Below are 22,292 nucleotides of genomic sequence, written 5' to 3'. Positions count from 1 at the left end.
CTGAACAAATTACTGATTACTGCACCAAAATGACAATATTTGTCATAAAAATATTAGAAATAAAAAAAATGAAATTCATAAGTCACCACTGTCTTTCTTCACTGAAACATTGTAGATGGAAGCCACTGTATTTTTCTTATTGTGTTTTGATTTTTTTACAGAAAACAGTTTTATTTGAATCAAGTTGGGGGACAAGGGATACAAATATTCCCCACCCCCCTGTAAAAAAAGTTAACTGCGGCCTTGCATGCATCAAACAAGTCAGCGAGCCTGACCACCCGATCCCGTTAGTCGCCTTTTACGACAAACATAGTCGCCTCTTACGGCAAGCATGGGTTGCTAAATGCCTATTTCAGGAACACTGAAACATCGAAGGCAATCAGCCAGTATTTTTACGCCTGCTAAAATCAACCATCGTCTGGCATTTATTTCAGTAAATGCATTGATGTGTCACAGGATTTTCTGGTCATCAATCAGTTGATTGTCTGGTTTGTTTACAGGTGGCCGTCTCATGGCAGGAGTACTGCTGCGCAGTCAGGCAATAAATTCTTACGTTTTTATGCTAAATCTTTTAATGGCAGGTGCTTCGCGTACACCTGGCGTGTATTAGTTGTGGCGCACCTACCAGAACATTTTGCGTCTTTGATTATGTTGTCACCATTGTTGTTACAATACGATGTTTTGGCCGCAAAACCTGTTAATGCTATGATGGTTGTATGTCAGTGTTAGGTTGGATATGGGAGTATTATCCTTTGGAACAAACATTGATATGATATGAGACTTAATTTAGTGACTGATAATTATTTTTGTCATATACTCAACAAGAAATGTTCCCGTGACACCACTATTTTCTATTTAAGTGTATTTTTCAAATAAGTAAAGTTTGGTTTCAATATTGTAGTACATGTATGGAATCAGGTCACAAAGACGCAACTGCTACAAAAAAGCATGCATTCCATGCAAAAGTTGACTTTTATGCAAGCCCCATGCATTTTCACAACCTAAGAATGGGTATAAGAACATGTGCGTTAACGGGATTCCATATGCATTGTTTAGCATCGTGCTGACAACAACCACTCAGAAAAACAACAGAATTACGCAATTATTTAACATTACGAAATGCCACGCCTGTCCGAAAATGAGCGTCTGCGAGCCATTGGTATGCTTGAAGCAGGGTCGAGTCAACGGGATGTTGCAAGACAATTTAACGTCAATAGAAGCACCATTTGGTGTTTATGGCAACGTTGGCAACAGCCGAATGCAGTCAGAGACCATCCTCGGAGTGGCAGGCCACGCTTAACCAATAATCGACAAGACAAATGGATTCGAACAACATTGTCGCCAGAGGACCCGCCAGACATACCATTTTGACAGGAAACCACCGTTTACGCTGGACGGCCATGCAGTGGGGACAAGTTCTATTCACTGACGAGTCTCGTTTTCACCTCAGCCACAGCGATCGACGGATTCGAGTGTACCGACGTCGAGGTGAACGTTACGTCAATCATTGTGTCATGGAAGAAGCTCGGTTCGGGGGCGGCAGCGTTATGGTATGGGGTGGGATTACAGCAAGACAGAGGACCCGTTTGATAGTGGTAGAGGGAAATCTTAATGGAAAGCGCTACCGCGACGAGATCATCGGCCCTGTTGTTTTGCGTCGTCATGGCCCACCTTTCAACATGACAAAGCCCGGCCTCTTATTGCTCGACTTGTTGAGGATTCTCTTCAAGAAAATGACGTAAATGTCATCCCCTGGCCGGCTCGCTACCCTGATCTCTCAACAATGAGCAAATGAGGGATGAGATGGATCGGCGCCTTCGATGCCAACCACGAGTTCCACAGACACTCCAGGAACTTCGAAATATGCTCCAGCAGATATGGACAGATACCCCACAGGACTTTGTGCGACACGTAGTCCATTCCATGAGACGAAGATGTGTTGCTTGCATCGCAACCAGAGGTGGACACACACGCTATTGATTTGTAAATTGACATTTTGGTATGTTCATGGTTTTTTTAATAAAATCACGCATTTTCTGAAGTCAGTATGGCAAATTAAACCTTTTGAACACTTACAGGAGTCTTTTATCTGTTGCAAACCGAAATTGTTTCAGATTTGGTAAAAAAACATAACTTTGCATTAAATGTTATTCAATGTCATAGGAACGTTTGTTGTTCAGTATATGTTCTAGGCAGGATAAAGCCAAGGGATAAAAAAGATATCGTTGGAGTCATATGCGGATAGAGATGCAAATATCAAAGGTCAAGTTGGGTCTACTTTCACTGTTTATAAACAAACATGGCGTCGCCCTTGTCATTCGGCGATCGAGTCAGAATTAATCATCGGTAATCTCGAGAAACAACTGGGATAATTGCTATCATTATCAAAAGAATAGACTAATAAACTGAAAATCAGTGTCTAACTGTCATTTTACAAGATTGGGCAACTTTGGAGATCTAAATTGCGAAACAATATTGCGAGGGCACTAGCCAAGCGTGATCACTTTCCTTATCTGTGTTTGTAGACCTAAGCGGATTGGAACCTTTTCCACAAATTAAAACAGTTGGATTTGGCTTAAATATATTCGAATTGGTACCTTTTCGCTGTGTGTACATCTGACTGCACATGACATGGCGTTTAATAGACTAGGGTTAGAGTAGCTTCCCTTTGATAAAGGGCAGTTACTCTATCGGACAGCTCGGTGGATTGCTGCGAACGGCAAGTAAAAACAATTTGTGTAGGCAATTAATGTTTTGCATATATGTAGTTACCCCAGTGTATAAGAAACATGTTTCTGTTGGAACTATATTGACTACTGTCACTATCCATCACTTACCCTCTGACGTAATATATATTAATGCGCACGTTCCAGGTAAACTTACGATGTATAGGTAATGTTTGTGAGAGCTCGAAAGGGATTTTTTAATACAGAATTGAAGAATGCCATTATATGATAAAGAGGTCACCACGCTTGTGTGTTTGGGGATGGTAAATAGTCTGTATTAGGAATAAACACTATGTATTTAGCTCGCCAAGACCAAATACAATGTTTATTCCCAATACAGGATAACCTCTATGTTCTCTTGTCCATTGGTACAATGCTGAAATTCCAACAAGGTGGACCAAGATGAAACTTTGTATGACTAAATATGCAGATGATGTTTCAAAGCAATATGTTCCACTTCTTACCCCCCAAAAGTACATGGACTAGCCTCGATCCTGTGTATATTTCCGACAATAAGGGGCACCATATTGTTGGTTAACAGATTAAGAATTAAAAGTGGAAAGAAATTATTCTTCGATAACCTTTAATTTGAGGTGGAGAACATTCAAATATATATCAGCGGTGAACAAATTTAAAGCCAAAGACGCATATTTGGAGAATTAAACAAACTAGAAAACGAGTGTTAGAACATATCTGATGTTACACTATTTTATATCTCACATCACAGGCAAAATAGGTGCCCTTTATCCTTGCTTGTTGTAATAGTCTAAAAATGTAATGGATGTTTGCAATGTGTGACCTGTCTTATTGCGTGCCATTGTTCCCGACGCCGTGATAAGAGTCCTCAACATGTTAGGACATAACTGCATCAAGAATAAAATGTGGGGACTTGTACGATGTAGCATTCGACCGGAACGCTCTTGAGGTACTCAATATACTTTTATTTCTGTGTCTGTTAAAATAAATTCGTGAACCATATTGATAATTTTGACTAAATAAACGTTACAAACATTAACAATACAGTATTCCTTTGAATCTTAAGAATGAGTGAATGGATAATCTTTATTTCCTCCATAAGTATCGGAGTGTACAAACATGGAAATTCATTAATTTACATGCATGATAACACTGATTACAGAAATTATCTGCATTGTAAGGTTACATGTTAAGAATAGACGTCAGCTGCCACAATCTTATTTCTTTGATTACTGAGCCCATGTGTCTCGTGTCGTCTCCTCTACAAGATGCGTGATGCCACCAAGTAGTGTCACAACCTGTGACTTCGTTGTCTGTACAATCTTTCTATTTTCAGATGTTCATTAAAGCACAGTAAGTCTTGTAGATTCTCAGTGTTTATTTCTGTCACAGTTTACTAACTGGTGAAGTACTACATCGTTACATTCTCATGCACACATTATTCATACACCAGTTGTTACAGGTCAAATACCGAGTTTAACTAGAGCATAAATTGGCCTGCTTTTCTTGTTGTAAATGTCACACAAATTCCACAATCTGTGGGGAGATGTCTTTCATGTATCATATGAAAACGTTTCAGATCTTGGTGGCTTGACACCTTTTCTATCCATATCTGGCTTTGAAGTCAAGCTACTGCATAAATAACCATTCTTTTCCATATTGTCTTTCGGAGAGCAGAAGGTCCGGGGTTCGATCCCCGGCCGCATCATACCAAAAGACGTTAAAAGATGGTACTTGTTGTTACCCTGTCTGGCGCTCGGCATAAAGGGGCTAAAACAAGGACTGGTCGGCTCGGAGTCAGTATACTGTGTCTGAGTGTGGTATTCATGTTAAACTGCGGCATGGTATCCCAGTGACCTAGCGCTATAAATCGGTATCAGTCCGGACTAGTACAAGTAGCCACACACACATGTGCATGCACGTCGCTATATAAGTGCAATAATCTTGGACGCGACGTTAAACCCAATTTCACTTCACCTCACCATATTGTCTTTGGTTGGTTACATTGTATGTCCTTTAGTGAGATATGTTTCTATGGAATGAAAGAGCTTGTCCTTTTTATTAATACCTAGGGGATCATGGAGTACAGATTTATCTGATGTATAGTTGTGTAGGTGCTGCCCAAGTCTGATGTAAAAGGTTTTGTTTTGTTTTTTACAAAATACCCTGCTTTACATCTACAGAGTATATTGACGTAGATACGTTTAGTCTTGACAAACACTGCTTCCGTTGTTCAGAGACCAAGAGTTTGAGTAGTTACACTAGTTGGTGATCTGTTGTGGAAGCTCTGTGGTCTGGCAAAGTAGCGTTGCAGTGGTTCTAGTTGTTTTGATGATATGTTTGACCATAGTTAACAAGTATAGATGATAAGGATAAACATAATAAGAATAACTCGATGTCATATTTGAATACTTGTCAGTGGATTTAGTCCTCCAGCTCTTAGTCCAATATTTCAGAGAAGTAATGGTATCCCTCATCTTAACGCATGGTCTTGTGGTTCTCTCACTCACTTCCTGTGTGGCCATTAGAGAACCGCACTCTCTTTCACACAAAAAATCGTTTCTGTCAAGGTCACCGAGCCTGATAATCCGATTATAGAGTTACTTGCCTCGTACAATACTCTGAAATTCCCATTGGTGTATTCAAGTTGTGTAGGCTTCACCGATATATTTGATTCTTCTATACTTGACTCTTCCACTTCTTTTCCACATCTTTGATGGTGGGAATACCGGTTACATACAAGAATATCATTTATGGTAACTTCAGCAATGCACATCAAGATCAACATCAAGCATTGACTGGGGCCAGTGGTTGTCTGTTTTGAGGTGGGTGATTCTCATCCAGGTCTGTAGTATCAGGTATTGCAAGCAAAGAAAGGCCTTGTTGCTTTTCTGTAAAAAAAGGTACACACGTATTAAAATAAAAGTTTCGATCGCCTTTCAAAATTCATTTTGTGGATTTACACTTTAAAGATGTAATAGTTACTGATATACCCTAAGATAAACCCTTGGGTAAAAACGAGATGTTGGGATCTTTTGATAAAGTGTCCATGTTTTATTGCTGATACAATTCTTTTTGGAGTAATAAGTAATGAAAGCATCTGTGCCTCAATTGTCCATTGAAAAATGAACCTATAAGTTCATACCAGATAACTCTTTTAAACAACATTAACATACCTTCGTCATCTAAAGCTCTGTGATGAATGGGTTTTCTGTAAATATAAAAAATAACCAGCTTTTAAATATCAATGACAATTATCATTTACAAGTTTAGAGTTTCTTAACAACATTTTCAACACATGCATGTCATTAACCGACCGTGTTTTATTTTGTCAGGTGTAAAAGGAATATGTATATGTCTTCCTAAACCTCTCCGTGACATTATGATTAATTGTTATTCTGAACATGAGTAGTTTACTTTGTTTCCTCCTTTACTTCCGTTTCAGGGGCGGTTGGGGTAGCCTAGTGTTTAAAGCGTTTGCTCCTCACGCAGATGGCCCGAGTTCTATTCCCCACAGGGGTACAATGTGTGAAGCCCATTTCTGGTGTCCCATACCGTGATACTGCTGGAATATTGCGAAAGGCGGCGTAAAACCATACTCACTCACTCTAATACTACTTCAGCTGGATGCACTAGACGTTCAGTAGAAAACATTTATTACCCAAAGCCGAATGCAAGTGATCGAATATGACTTTCTTAATAGGTGAGACCAAATTTCGTTCGAACTATTTAGTGTTTTTAAGTCGTCAGTATTTAAGTCCTCACGTACCATTAACGTGGAGAAAATCTGCTGCAATAAAAGTTGTTGTGCATATACATGTATGTTAAATTGGTGCCTCGGGTCATGAGGCTCCCTGGTTCCCTCGTATGTTCCTGATGGCAATGATTTGAGAGCAAAATATGTAAAAAAAACTATTTTTGCCACAATACAAATGTTAAGTTTTGTTCGTCAATCATGAATAAACAATGATATAGAGAGGTAATCTCCCGTTTTCCTGAACTATTGTTACCTGCCAAACTTGATCCCATCCTCAATGGTCTCCGGAAGGTCTCTGTCGAGTGTTTCCGGCAGGAGTAGGGACAACAGACCTGCCAGGACTGCCAGACCGCCAAACATTAAAAGCGGCAGAGCGCGGCCGAAGTCCCCACCAACAAACTTGCCCTGTGAATTGATTAATTCATATTGGTCTAAAGTGACCGTGAAACCATGTTAATTGAATACCAACATATTTACAGCAATTATTGACGGTATTACATTCGTATATAACCCGTTTCACTAAATGTAGATTCAATTTATGCGGTCAAGAGTGATCCAAAGTATGTTTTATGCAACTTGTCAATCAACTGCACTAAATTTGAAATAGTTGAACAATCTTGGACACACAGATACAGTGGCGATGTTATGTTTTAGGTTGAATATTTCGTTAATCTCACTGTAGGGATTTCACTCATACACCTAAATTATAATTATGTACTATTATGTACATAGTTGAGTAACTCAAACATGTGTCACACTTCGTATATGTATGGACATGGAAGGAAGGGTTATCTGCATGCAAAACTTACCCAGTCTGCAATATACGGTGCTATCATGCCTCCTATCCGGGCCAAGGAGGAACTTGCGCCGATGGCAGAGTGGCGGATGACTGTTGGGAACAGTTCTGAGGAGAAGGTATAGATGATGGCAAAGCCTGCTGCTGCCCCAAGCTTCCCTATCATAGCGAGTAGGACGGTGACCCATTGTAATGCTACAATGCGAAATACTTTCAATACATATTTCTTCACTGTAGTACTATTTAATGTAATCAGTGGTGAGGAAGTTATAATATGTAGATGCTCGAATTATCTGTAACCTTCCGGAATAGCACGGAAGTCAAGGGTTAAAGAAACATAAGGAATATTTTGATCTAGTAAAACTGGACTGGTTAAGCACTGTATGGAAAGTGCTGGAAGCTAGATAGACATCTTAAATTATATCTGACATTTCATCTGACATTACACCAAGACTAGCTTTTGTGTGAAGATCACCTTTCACCCTGGTATTCAGCCCAGGCATATCACGGAAACCTGACCACTGTTGCGGCGAGGTGAATATTATTCTTGTCATGGGCATTTCCACTGCTCTCACATTTTATACTACCATTGAATATTGTACTACCACTCTGTAATTGATGTGCAGTAATTTTGTATTCATTTGTAAACCTAGTTCATTTTGAAATACAATAATTATTGTTTACTGTATACCATTTGTTGGTTGTTTGTTGGTTTCACACTAAATTCTATTATGTACAGATTTCTTGGCTCACATATTGATTCCATTTGGGAATCCACGCATAACAACATACACATCGCGTGGCAGAGGTGAGAATAAGGCTTCCAAAAACGGTTTGACATTGAGAGAGGTAAATCCATGTCTACTTACACTGATCAGCATACATGATGGTGAAGATGGTGAGGATGCAGGACACTCCTCCTACTAACATAGATGCACAGTGCATGACCTTCCTCCCCACTTTGTTGAGTAGCATTACTACGAGACCACAGGCCGGTAATTCCACAAGTCCCACCAGCAGGAAGTTGAGGTGGAGGCTGCCTGCCCCAAGGTTGTCTGAGTTGAGAGATAGGCCGTAGTACACCATGCTGACCACCATCCTTGATCCAAGTTTCAGACATACATGTAGTTTATTCAATCCTTATTTCCATGGGAGTGTATGATATACTCTTGGTAATGTCAGTTCCAACAGAAGGTACTTCTTCCCTGTTCACCTATTTGCATATTAACATTATCATTCAAATGTAAAGGCTCCTTGATATTTCCCTATTGTTCCAGAGAAGATTCCATAATAATAGAAATTACCTTTGCTCCTTGTGAGCTATGAAGTGGGATAAAACAATATCCACAGCTGCAAGAGAGCAGTAAAATTATAATTTCTAAAGATAAAGCATTATTGTTACAATGCGAAAATGAATGACATAATACCACATTACCAGTTAAAAAATATAATGAGAGTTCGTGTACACATGACTGGAGTGGTGAAGAGATGCAAGAAGCTGCCCTTGGGTTTGTTGTCATCATGTGTTTCAGCCTCTGTCTTCTCTTGCTGTTCAAACAGGTTTTCAGGTAACTTGACTTTGTTCACGTCTGCTGCGCGACGTATGATCACTTCCGCTTCCTGATACCGGAACTCGTTCATCAGCCATCTTGGAGATTCTGGAATGACCCTGAGAAGAAAATCAATTATTCTTTGTAAATTAAGCCAGATTCAAGGCATAATCCAACTTCTAAAATATTTCACACATGCAATTGCAAACTACCTATTGACTTAATGGTGAAAAGAAGAAAGACGGATCACCTGGTTGATTTACAGTATCGAAATATCGTGCTGTTGTGAAGACAAGGACAGGTATTTCAATACAGGATAATTATCTGTTCATTTTCAAGCAGACGGTATTTCGGTATAAGAGTCTTAATTATTTTAATGGTTTGCATTAAGTGTAGCACCTTTTGAAAGCTCAATATCTTTCAATTATCGACATAATATTCACTACTGACCACCAGTAAATGAGGAAGATGGCAACAGGGACAGCTATGACTAGCTCCAGCGTATGCCAGTCTCGGATGAAGAAGGCAACTGCGGACAACATCGTCATACCAAGTGCAAAGAACACACCGAGAATCGTCCCTGTCCATACACGCTTAGAGGGGCCTACTATCTCCATACCTAAAAATGTAATGAAACACAACTAAGTTTGGTACTCCCTTGTCTCTTTGAAAAAACATATCCATACGACTTCGCTGTTCCACATTGTTACTGCATGTTCTAATACATGTGCCGACAACATGAGTAACATATCTTAAACTATTTGAACGTCTACGATACCCTTTTTCTTGTCAGTGTTGGAAATCGGTAGCATAAGTGAGATGGGGTGAAATGGGGTTTAACGTCGCTTCCAAGATCAATGCATAGCGACGTGACTGCACAGGTGTGTGTGGATGCTTGTACTAGTCCTGACTAATGCTGATTTTATAGTGCTTGCCCACTGAGATACCATGCCGTAGTTTAACATGAATGCCCCACTCAGACACAGTATACTGACTCCGAGCCGACCAGTCCTTGTTTTAGCCCTTAAATGCGGAGCGCCAGGCAGGGTAACAACAAGTAATATCTTTTAACGTCTTTTGGTATGACGCGGCCGGGGATCGAACCCCGAACCTTACGCTTAGGCGGTCCTGGTAGCATATGTGGCAGTACGGTAGGGGTATTGGTAGATGCAATATTACAGATAGGTGTAGTTGAAGTGAAAGATTGATAGAAAATGGTAGATGCAGTTCTAGCTGTAAAGGTATGAGTAGGTGTAGTGATTGTGGTATTCTTAGTGGCATGGTATTGGTAGATTTAGTATTGTAGACGCAGCCAATCGTGGCTTGGACACGAGTAGCTTTTGTAACAATACACGCCATGCAAGATTCTAGCATTTCTTTGAGAGTATTTTGTTAATTTCATTATCATTTACCTATTACGAAACAAGTGGTATACATTCCGGTTGCCGAGGCACCGTTGATGAAGCGGAGGGTGATGAACATGACGAAATTGCTGGACCAGTTGAGGATGATTCCCCCAGCAGTGAGGAGCAGGATACACAGATAAAGAGCCTTCTTCCGCCCGATCCTGACAAACAAACCCCGTCATATTAAAAGAAATGTATGCACGTGACATAGGTCACGGTAATGCATTGACTATGGATATAGTACCAAAGCATGGATTGTTTATCATGGCTGGTAAACTTGACAAACGTTAAAATCATTTGGCAGCAAAGACGCCTCAAATTATCATGGTCGAAGTAACAGTACTGTACAAATGTACAAATTTAATTCTTAAATTAAGCATGTAGGAATAAGAGTCTTCCTGGTTTGGGGATTTTCGCTTTTTCGGATTTGGTCAAAATGTCAAGATAAGATAATTTTATATAAAGGGACTACTTTGAGTTGACTTGAGTTGAGTTGAGTCAAAAATCACAAATACCAAATACTCTTTTGGCAATGACGTTTCACTGATACCATCTAGTAACGGAGAGTTAATGGGTCTGTAGCGAGGCAATATTTTACAAATATGTTCTTCATGTTTCAAAATATACTGTACTTCAGTTTGAAGATTTAAGTTGTCACAATAATCAAAACGACAAATCCTGCCCCACCGGAGGCACACATCACAAATACATGCAAAGGCAAGTCAATTGTTTACCTGAAAACAAAAACACAGGGACACGTCAAAATAGGGAATTGCATCAGGCATATTTTTGTGACCGTTGCCTCAAATTTGGAAATATCCTCCACTGAGGTTTTTGAATGCGCTTCATTGACTAAGTGACCACAAAAACATGTTCATGTGTCTGAAGTAAAACACTATTTTAAAAATATGAGTCTTTCACAAAATGGGCAATACATGATTTTAATCAAAATAGACAAAATGTGCAGTGTGTGAATCACTGCAGGGTCATTTGTTCTGTTAAAAACAAGTGTTAACATTTGTGAAAGTTATAATGTTAACGGCTTTATTCAACATGTTTATAATTTGACTAAAGATTATATTGACTCACTTGTCGCCCAGGGCTCCCGAAGCAAATGCCCCAAAGAAGCACCCACCCATGAAGATCATCTTTGAGTGAGTTGCGAGTATGGCGTCGTCACACACAAAACTAAACTGAATGAAACAGTACGGTCTGTTAACATGGTGTCATTAGGCCATTCCAGAAGACCTGCATTAAAACAAAACCAGTGCCCCATCACCAGGAATGTGGTTTGTCATAATATTTTCCGTGGGGCCTTGGCAAAGAACTAAATGAAACAGTACGATCTGTCAACATTGTATCATTAACCCGTTCCAGGGTAGTTAAAAAACCAGTGACACAGCACCAGGAATGTGGCTTATCATTATATTTCCCGAGTGGCCTTGGCAAACAAACCATACGTGGGCTTCAAGTTGAAGTAGTTTAACAGTGTTAAACGTTTTATTTTTGAGATACATTTTTAAGTATTCTATAAAGTTATCTCAACGTGTGACTTAGAAAATGGTTTACCTCCATTGAGGCAGTGTACTCGAACACTGACTTGTCATACACCCACTTCTTACAGCCGACCACTGTACGGTTGGCGCCCACAGTGGTGATGTTATCAATGTCACGGTAGATGTGACAACGGTCAAGCTGCAGTTTGCCGTCTCTTTTGACGTAGGGGATGGTGGCGTTTATAAGATAGGCGTGGTTGATAGACTGTACATTGTAGGTGTCGTTGTAGTGGCCGGGGATGGCGCACCTGTAGGGTAATAGAAAACCTGTAGGACTTCAATTTCCCGTGGGTAAAATAGGTCTTCAGCTTGCCGTAAAAGGCAACTATGCTTGTCATAAGGGGCGACTTGTTGATGCATGTCATCGTATCCCAATTGCGTGGATCGATGCTCATGAAGTCAATCACTGGATCGTCTGGTCGAGAGTCGATTATCTAAGACCGCCGTCATATAGCTGGATTATTGCTGAGTGTGGCGTTAAACAACAAACAAACAAACAAATCATTCTCCACTCTGCATCGGTTGACATGGAATCACCATGGAGCTAAGGATGTAATTAAAGTCAAATCTATTAGGTAATACAAACCAAAGACAACGCCTGGCTAGATGCTTTCTGTTGTAAGGCAACAGGAACGTTTAGAAGAAGGATTTAACAGTTTGTGAACATTTGAGATCTTTATCTTGAGCTTGAAGCTTTTGATCTTGAACTGAGAATTCAATTTGTTTTGGGTAGGTCTGTTGTTTTAACAAATTAAATAACAAGAATCCCAGTTGTTATCATACAAAAGTGAAAAAGTATCTTGAAGAATAGCTTCAGAAATCTGTTCCATGCGCAACCAATAAAGTTGTCTTAACATCTGTGTTGTTTGCTCAACCATCTCCGGACTGTGAAACTGGGCATATGTTTCAAACAGCAATTAAGACAAATAGTCAACCCCGATAGTCCTGTGAACTAGTTCAGCGCCCTATTGTCTAAGTCGCCACCTGTCGCGTAACAGATTTGGCTACATGAGCTGCCATGGTTGATAATTCTTGGTTTCTCAATACAGTGCCCGAGCACAGACGATGTACACCATCTGCCTCTTGTTTGGCTCCATTGACCATGAGCTGTGATGCTATTGAATGCAGTACTTACACCATTATTTGAACCTACACAATGTGAACAGATCGCATTGCATCACTGATCTATGTCAAGACAACCTACCAAAAGGTAGTATTGGTTTGTGACATCACATGAAATCATTTTGTTTGAGCAAAGATCCACCACAAGAATATATTGACACAATTGCTTATACCTGCTCGTATTGACACTTGCTGGATACTAGGTTTCAAGTTTTCATATATGCCGGTTCTGCACATTAAGATCATTATGTCTTGAGGTAAATATGTGACTAAGCCCAAATTGGTATTTTAGGCACATGAGCAATTTTCTTAACACTTCAAATATAATTTTAAAACAGTACATTTTAACAAATGAATAAAATTGAAGAACCCCTAGTATGTATGTTTTCTTCATCATGTTTGAGGTCGAAGCTATGAAAATACCTGATTCAAGTTCAGTTACAGATAAACATTGGCGTTAGGCAAGTGCGTTAACTAACATTCAGTATCTGCAAACAAAATTACGTTCTCAAGCAGTAAAGAAAGAAATACTAGTATCACTGCCTTCGATGCGTGTTTGGGCTTTGAACAGGTCTGCTTTAACAACAACTAATAAAATGCTATAATATGATATTCCTGTTGTAAAATTTGCGTAAATAAATCAATGTTATGAAGTCAATATTCATTGAAGTATAATCTATAGGTGTTGATAGATTTTGCATGCAATACTTTACCATTTTCAATGTATGATCATTAAAGTAAACTTGCTCAGTTGACCAACTCACCTGTGTTCTGGAACGTTGAGGAGGAACATACTGATCATCATCCTGCTACCAAAGCTGAGTCCTGGAAGACACAGGAGAAAGTACACCCATTTCTGATAGCGTCCAAACTCCCCCAGGTGCCGCAGAACATCATCGAAGTTCAGTCTCATCTTTCATATGGTGACCCCGACTGCTTCTTTTCCAAGTTATGCTATTCAGGGCATTTCGCGGATTGATAAAATAGTTGCCTTATAGTATATCCTCGTTGTGTTCCAATCGTGTCTCAATACTACTGACCAGTCCGTAACAAAAACTTTAAAGATAAATGTTAACTGTGCCATGTTTCCTTCCAATTATCTGGCGGAACTGGAAAACAAGTTCTAAAATATGACACATCAGGTACCGACTAAAGTCCATTCATTACCAAGCAGTTTTCTTTTCTACTTCAATGTAGTTTGTTAGAATGAAAAGCACGCCCAGCCATGACTTGGATTTACACTGTTCCTAATACGGACAATAAATACGCTTATACAATACTGGTGTGAAGGGGCCACAGAGAGGGTTAATAATTGAGGTGAGGTAAAATGGGGTTTTATGGTCGCGTCAAAGATTATTCGTTTATATTGCGACGTGCGTGCGTGTGTGTTTGGCTGATAGTACTTGTCCGGACTTCAGCCGATTTTTTTATAGTGCTAGCCCACTGATATATCATGCCACAGTTTAACATGTATACCCCACTCAGACACAGTATACTGACTCCGAGCCGACCAGTCCTTGTTTTTGGCCCTTAATGCCGAGCGCCAAGCAGTTTAGCAATAAGTACGTCAATCTTTTAACGTCTTTTGGTATGACGCGGTCGGTGATCGAACCGCCAACCTTTCGTTCTCCGGCGGGACAATCTACTACCGGACCATAGAAGTGGTGCTGGATTAATACAGAGCATATATTGCTTATATAGGTTGTAAGATGTCTTTGGGAAGAGTCATTATTTTAACAACGTTGGTACTGATTAAGACACGCACACACACACATACATACATACACACACATACGCACATACATACATACACAAACACACACACACACATACGCACATACACGCGCGCACGCACGCACACACCACACGCTCACGCACACGCACACGCACCGACACAGACACAGACACAGACACAGACACAGACACACACACACACACGCCTTTTTACACAGCCTTAGGAGCCGCAACCCTGATCAAACACCTCTTGAGGGAGAGTCGTTTGACACACTTTGAAATATTTATATAGAAAGAGCATGCTCGGTTGGTCCTCAAAACTTGAAATGGCGACACCAAAGGCTGGAACTGCAGGAATATTGCTCGACATAATAGGAACGTTTACTATTGGAAAGATGAATAATACGACCGACAAAATCTTTACTATGTTCATTACAATCCTCTGCTAAAAGTCGAAATCAAGCATCTGTTTATGAACCACTATCAAATAGTGATGACAACAGACAACAGGTGTTGGCGGAAATGTGAGCATATCCTGCATCACCGATGGCACACGTCACAAACATATGCAAAGACAAGTCACATTTTTGCATCACTGATGTGTCAAACTTGTAAATAGAATCCACATATCCAGTACAAAACGTTTTAAAAGCCTTGCTGAGGCCTTGAATGTTGTATCTCGATCAAACAACAGAGAGTCGAATGACACTCCTAGAAATCTTCGTAAAAAGAGCATGCTCGATTGTAGCTCGAGAGTTGTGAAATGTAGTCCCATAAGAGCTGTTGGAATATTGTTTGTCATGAAGGGAAGGTTGACTATTGGAAAGTTGAAGTCACCCCTCTCGTCATTCAGGTTTGTGGAGTGTTTTTGTCACTCTGAATCTTTGTGCATTTGTCGAAGTATGAAATAGATGAGGCGGTTTCTCCGGTAGCTGTTTCTAGTTCAAGTGTGTAAATCAGTGGAAGGGCTAGCTGAGCATTGTTAAACGATCATCGATATACCTGAAGCTCATGTAAAACTTCTTGGCCAAATTGCATTGTTTTGACTTTGCCAGTCCTCCAGTCTTCATCAGGAAGAGGAAGAAACCTATCATCAGGAAGGGGAGCACAAATGGTGCCCATGGGGATGCCTACTTCTTGCCTAAATGCCTTACCCTCTAAATTTGACTATTAAATTTTTTCTCACATAACTTCAGATGACATTTGCTTTCATTTTTATTAAAGAATCTACTATCTGTTGTTACCACGTTTAGTAACAAATGTCCTATAGTCATTCCTCTTGTCATACAGTCTTGTTGATAGTTTGTTGTCACTTTAAAGATGTCTTCACTGCGATGTTAATTCAATAGGAGTATACATTGCGTACATTGTTTTAACTTAATGGTGCCATACAGCAATACAGTCATCAAATGACTATTACAGTAAAAAATACCAATAGCAAGCTACCAATACAGAATAATACACCCTGGTAAAAAAACACTGCAAGAAACATACACTACATGTAGTTTGTTGGTTGGTTTAACACCGCACTCAGCAATATTCAATAATAAAATAATTGCGGTCGATAACATGCATCAACCAAGTCAGCGAGCCTGACCACCCGATCCCGCTAGTCGCCTTTTACGGAAAGCATGGGTTGCTTAAGACATATCCTACCCCGGATCTTCAGAAACATAAAATAGTCAAATCACAATTAATATATGTGCGTTTCCCAGAATAATTTCCTTTGCAACAATGAGACCTATTTAGTGACTTAAAAATATTTGTTCGCTAGTCTCTAGTTTAAGGTAATCATCTTCGTCCGTTGAAGGCGATATTTGAAATCAATATATTCTACTTCTAGCATGGCTATTCCTGACAATAAAGGCCACCATATTATTTGTTTTGTGTGGAAGTGTATCATGTAAAAACGTTGTACACATAATGTTGAGAGACAGGAAATAAGATACCAGTACTATTGCTGATGCGTTGCTTATTATTGGCTCATCTTCTACAAACATTCCTACAACTACAACTAAACACATGACAAATATGCAGATCTCGCTTTCGAAATGTCACGCTGTACCAAGTCGTCCGATTCCCCATTGTTCTCGGTGCCTTAGGTTTGGTACCTCCCAATCTGTTGACTGACATCGGGAGAGTACCCGGGTTTGCTACCAGGAATACAGCCCCTCTGGCAATCTGGGTAATGTAGAAGGCTGCAGTGTTGGGGAGTCTTCACATTCTCCGAAAAGTTCTGGGTTGGTTCGACTAGGCAGCGCTTCCTTGGAGAAGTTCCATTCGCTGTCTGGGCTGCGTGTAGAGGGGGCAAGGGCCCTGAGCTGATGATGAGCCTAACCAGCCTGACTGTGCCAGGATGACCCAAACCCTCTTTTATTCTAATCTGTAAATAATAATAATAATAATAATAATAATAGTAATAATAATAATAATAATAACAATAAAGCAGCTACAACTACATTAAGCTTCACTAAGTTGATCATGTACCTACAAGTAGGGCGGTGGGGTAGTCTCGTGGTTAAAGCGTTCGCTCGACACGCTGAAGACCCCGATTCGATTACCAACATGGGCAAAATGTGTGAAGTCCATTGCAGGTGTCCCCCGCCGTGATATTGCCGGAATATTACTAAAAGCGGCGTAAAACCATACTCACTCGCCTACAAGTAAGCCAAAAGGAATTATCTGATGACTCTTTGAGGAATCCTTCTACCAACAAAACAATGACATACGATAAGTAAAAGAGCCAATAAACTACATAGCAATTCCTCGCAAAACCCAAATCTAATATGCCAATATAATTAGAATGTTTCCTTTGTTGTTGAAATTGACTGTTTTATTACAATAATGAATACGAAACACAAGCATGAAGCAGAACGTCAGTATGGCAATTCCTGATGCCTTTGAAAGATACACAAACGTCTTTCAAAAACACTCAGTCTGTATTCCGCGTGAAAAGACAGGACAAACAACCACTGTTTGAAACGAAACAAATATATTTTCTGTAATCACCCATATACACGATCATTTTACATCAATGGGAATTGTTCAAATAATCAGAATGATACACCACACAAATAAATAACATGCTGGATGTCCTGACAATTTGATGTGAAACACTAACAGTTGTTTAGTTCAGATTTGTCTCCAGCAAAATATGCATGGCTGGTTACTATGGGTGATAAGGCATATTGCGTGATCAGTTGAGCCTTGCTGTGCGGATTGCTGACGTTGTTTTGGGCCTTTACTCTGTTATTTTACAGGCTTCCACGACATGTCTAGAATATTGTTGTTATTCATTCTCTGATTAATTCAAATTCTGTCAAGTCATAAATGGAAACATTCATATGGTGGATTATTATCCTAATTGTTACAGTTTGTGTATGAATGCTAACCACTGATTTCTTAGTAAACTTCAAGTGAGTGGGTTATTAATTGACTTCTTCACAACAAGTCTTCAGCTATATAACGTAAACGTTAAGAATACCTCGGGGTTAAACTTCTCAACAGCAGCTCAGCCCCAGCTGTCATTCATGCAGTATATTGCAATGTGTTATGTTATTCAGGGGGGGGGGGGGGGGGGTCAGCGAGGTTCATAGGCTAATCAACATTTATGTATCTTGTCATGTTTTATTGACTTCAATCGCTCGACGGATACTACATACACATACACTATGGAATGTATCACCCCACACCGAGACAGACACATGGTGCATTATTGACCACATACACATTTGTTAAATTAATTCGTCTGATAAAACATCAGACTTCTTTTGGAAGGGGGGCGGTCGGGTAGCCTAGTGGTTAAAGCGTTCGCGCCTCACGCCGAAGACCCGGGTTCGATTCCCGACATGGGTACAATGTGTGAAGCCCATTTCTGGTGTCCCCCGCCGTGATATTGCTGGAATATTGCTAAAAGCGGCGTTAAACCATACTCACTCACTCACTCACTCTTTTGGAAGGAATACAATGAGCAAATACTCCCCTCTTCGGGAAACTGGTTTCTAATTAATATCACGGAGAATGTTCAACAATAAATATAGCTTCAATAACGTTCAAAACAAATGCACAAAAGTACACAAAAGTCAACACAAATGGAAATGCGCAAATTGTGCTGCCGCATTCGTTGTCATCTCATATACCACACAATCATGTGTTTACACAATACATTTTATCAAAAGTAAGATCAATATCGAAATAAGATACATGCTAAACTTTCCGTGTTGTTTAATAAATCTGTGGAAAAATGAATGCTCTCGCTTTGCGAATAACGTATCTGTCTACAAATCAGATATAGTTCAGAGTACTCTGACGGCCTGCGTGCGCAAATCATTTTAATATTCAAACTTCAATCACTTCAATGATAAAAACGACAACACAATTTCCATAATCAAAAGAAAACTCTGCTGAAACCAGAGTCAGTTGTACGATTTCGACTGTCATAAGCTTTTGTTTATGAATCTCTATCAGTTAGTACTGATACCAGGTTTCGCGGCAAGGTCGGGTGAGTGTAGGTCCTTAATACTTAATACTTTTAAATATAAATATATAACATCAACTACAGAGAAGAATCGATTATCTGCCGAAACAGACACAAAGTGTTCGCGAAAATGTTAGCATGACCCTGTCTCCCGGTAGCACTCGCCGCTCACACAAGGCAATGAAAAGGAACTGTTTCTGTGTTTTTCTTAGTAACGCGACACTGCTGTAACCTTCCATACGGCGACCTGTTAATAGATCGAGCCTCGACCAGGCATCACAGTGTTGGACTTGGCAATCCAGCGACACGATAGGGCCCATGTCAACAAGTAGTTATAAACATCTATCCTCGTGTTATTGGTTTTCTGACGCTTAAGAAAGAGTCGTAGTTTTCTCGTAAATCAAACGAACAACTGTTCAACCTCTCGCTCACCTATAAGGCCAGGTTCACACAGTGTCGATTATGGCTCCCGTTTGAGATCAGACAGCGCTACGACACGAAAAGTGAAAAAGTCGGGTTACTATCCTCAATGATCTGGACTGTCCTATCATTGTCTAAACGCAGTCGTATACGTTCGCAACAGAGTCCTACGGATCGGGAAAGGTCCAGAGAGGTCGGCCAAGCACTTCCGACAGTATGGTGCGTCCCGTAACATTCGGGAAAACTCAGCCGATTTTGTCTAGTCGGATTACAATCGTGACGATGTCGTGACAGATTCTACTGTATCGGATAAAAATGGTAACAATTGCCTGTGTTGTCTGGACGGTGTCCTGTGGATCGGACCGCTGTCGTGATGAACGGGCATGAATTGTTCATTGCCGTTTCTTGTCTTTGTCGTCTTTGTCGGTTCACTGTCCGGTCACTGTCTGATCTCTGATTCGGGAGAATCGGGACAGGACAGGAAACGGCTGAATCGGGACACTTCCTGAACACTATCTGACTGTTTGTGAATTTCCTGCCACGAATCACAGGATCTTGATCAGACCTTTGACAAATTTTAATCGGGAATGGTCCTATCAAGGACGGCAGTAAAAATCCTGAATGTCTGACTGAACCCTAAAAGATAACTTTATCTAAACATTAGCCTTCGTATATCATAGCGAGAACAATCGCGATAAACATGTCCGTCCTAAAATGGATGATGTACGAAAATATAAAATCCAACGATATTGGCAAGAGCAGCATAGTAACTTTTTTGTCCCTTGAGGTCATAACCAGAGATGGTCTTATCATTTATTTCATATAATTGAACCACTCAGTATTGTACAGTTACATCAACATACCGGTTAACACGTTTAAAAGTGAACTAGGGTGCTGCTAGACATGTAACAGCCATGTTATGGATGGGCACACTAACAGTGAATGAGGAAGTCACATCACGGCATGGCAGTAGGTCATCACTGTAGGAATAGCCACGACCAAGGTGTGCTTTGGAAATATGCATCTGTGAAACTGGATAATGCTGGATGGGACAGGATACTGTTGTGTATCAGAACAACTCATTTCATCCGGAAACAACAAAATTATTGGGCTTCATTCGTCATATTGGGCTTCTTTCATCTTTCTGTGCAATAAGTTATCCATCATCTCTAAAATCACAAGGCGATTACCTCATTCCGACTGATAACTCACAAACATTAACACAGACACGACAGACGCAGGGAAACCTTCGCTTAGTTAACATGGGCAGACTTCTCTCGTTCTTGTACACACGGCATTATGAATCCTAGTATAATATACATACGTCTATCACCAAGAAGTAGCAGTTTGAATCGTGTGTTTCGAGTAATTCTGCTGCATATTTGTTTTGTACTGATTGTTTTGTATATGATTATTGACGATTTCTTCAAACAGAATTAGTGATGATTTCTTTCGACAGTTGAAACAGGTAAGACACTACATGGAGACTAAAGTCAAGCGGTGACGGGAGCTGATGGCTTTCTGTATATAGGTGATTGTTTCTTATCGTTGTCTGTGGTTTCAGGCAATGATAGCAATGGCAGACCCCGTTGTTTTTCTGAAGAAGAAAATCAGAAGAAAATGAAGAAAAGATTTACCATGTAGGTTGTCGGAGTTTCGCGATACAAATACGTTTAAGCTTTTGGCTATTAATATTGAAATGCAGTCCCACCAAACATGAAATAATACTCATATAAATGAATCAATTTCACTGCCTCTAAGTCAAAGGTTAGGTTATATAAAAAACGGCAGCGTTTACATTAATCTAACATTTGTCCGAGCCTTTTTAAAATATTAAGACTGTTTTAAAATAAAATATAAATTGTTCCTTTTTTTCACTTTTACAGATTCACCTTATGTGCATAATACAAAACCTTCTAAAACAGATGAACCATACCTTCTTCGTCTGGTTGTCTGTGACCAACGGGTTTTCTGAAAATATCAACATAAATAATGTTCAAAAAACATTTGTTTATCGACCAGAGGAAACAGTAACATTTGATATTTTACTTAAATTAATTTACAAAAGATCAAAACAGTTTCACATGCAAGTAAATATGAAAATTCAAAGCAATTATTACCTGCCGAATTTGATCCCATCCTCGATGGTCTCCGGAAGGTCTCTGTTGAGTGTTTCCGGAAGTAGAAGGGCCAACAGACCTGCCAGGACGGAGAAGCTGCCAAAAATCAATAGCGGCAGGGCGCGGCCGAAGTCCCCGCCAACAAACTTGCCCTGTGACGAAAGCACTTTTAATTATTACACGGTGTACATAGGGCCATCATTGTGAATATCAACTTGCAGCAACAATTCTTGACGGCATAAAAGGCACGTTCGGATTGTGTCAAAACTATATTTCATGTTCCAAAACATATAAAAAAAACAGCATGGAATATTAAACAAGGAATATTCTTGTAAGGTGATAGCATTACTTAATTTGCTGTCATGGGTAGGTACAACTTTGCATAAACGGACAGATCGCAACAACGTTAATGCTTATATCGTATTCAAAACATTGAAAGCAGAGCGTAAATACGGTTTATTTTTACTATAGTCCTGTCTATCGACTTAATAAGCTGAATCGAAAGTACAGCTGAAACGGAGACTTGATATATAGAAGCTCCATATATGGTCTTTGTTAGAGATCTTCCAATATGACGTGGATCGCACAAGTCCGCCCTTCGTTTGCGCTCATAGCTTCTGCACACATTGAGCGGCAAGTGAAATCAACATAG

The 22,292-nt window shown here is 39.9% G+C and overlaps 3 protein-coding genes across 3 annotated transcripts in view; 1 reads left to right on the top strand and 2 right to left on the bottom strand.

Annotated features, from left to right (window-relative positions):
- LOC125373246 (organic cation transporter protein-like) overlaps positions 1-22,292 on the top strand; it is a 102,859-nt gene that overhangs the window by 29,580 nt on the left and 50,987 nt on the right. The window lies entirely within an intron of this gene.
- On the bottom strand, positions 4,598-13,987 carry LOC124111033 (organic cation transporter protein-like). Its single transcript, XM_046470582.2, has 11 exons — positions 13,654-13,987; positions 11,781-12,015; positions 11,301-11,404; positions 10,218-10,372; positions 9,256-9,424; positions 8,691-8,924; positions 8,125-8,354; positions 7,269-7,450; positions 6,713-6,864; positions 5,879-5,913; positions 4,598-5,593 (listed from the first exon to the last, which is right to left on the bottom strand). The coding sequence occupies exons 1-11, from the start codon at positions 13,800-13,802 to the stop codon at positions 5,490-5,492; spliced, it is 1,749 nt and encodes a 582-aa protein (XP_046326538.2). The 5' UTR covers positions 13,803-13,987; the 3' UTR covers positions 4,598-5,489.
- Positions 20,320-22,292, bottom strand: part of LOC124111053 (organic cation transporter protein-like) — a 28,663-nt gene continuing 26,690 nt past the window's right edge. Inside the window, exons 10-12 of the mRNA XM_046470598.2 lie at positions 21,641-21,792; positions 21,457-21,491; positions 20,320-21,117 (exon numbers count right to left, since the gene is read on the bottom strand). Of these exons, the coding sequence (XP_046326554.1) occupies positions 21,014-21,117; positions 21,457-21,491; positions 21,641-21,792 (291 nt within the window). The 3' untranslated portion in view covers positions 20,320-21,013. The remainder of the gene's footprint in view (positions 21,118-21,456; positions 21,492-21,640; positions 21,793-22,292) is intronic.

The sequence above is a fragment of the Haliotis rufescens genome, unplaced genomic scaffold (assembly GCF_023055435.1).
Source record: "Haliotis rufescens isolate VD_foot unplaced genomic scaffold, xgHalRufe1.0.p SCAF_5, whole genome shotgun sequence".
NCBI classification, from domain to species: Eukaryota; Metazoa; Mollusca; class Gastropoda; order Lepetellida; family Haliotidae; genus Haliotis; species Haliotis rufescens.
Note: the sequence above shows the minus strand (reverse complement) of the source record. Positions and strands in the feature narration are given on the sequence as shown.

Bases quoted from the DNA above. Each gene is read 5' to 3' on its own strand.
- LOC124111033 (XM_046470582.2), bottom strand. From the start codon at position 13,802: ATGAGACTGAACTTCGATGATGTTCTGCGGCACCTGGGGGAGTTTGGA. The intron at 5,914-6,712 runs GTAACAATAGTT...TTATATTTACAG, and splicing joins GATGGGATCAAGTTTGGCAG to AAAACCCATTCATCACAGAG. The intron at 5,594-5,878 runs GTATGTTAATGT...CTTTTTTTACAG, and splicing joins CAGAGCTTTAGATGACGAAG to AAAAGCAACAAGGCCTTTCT.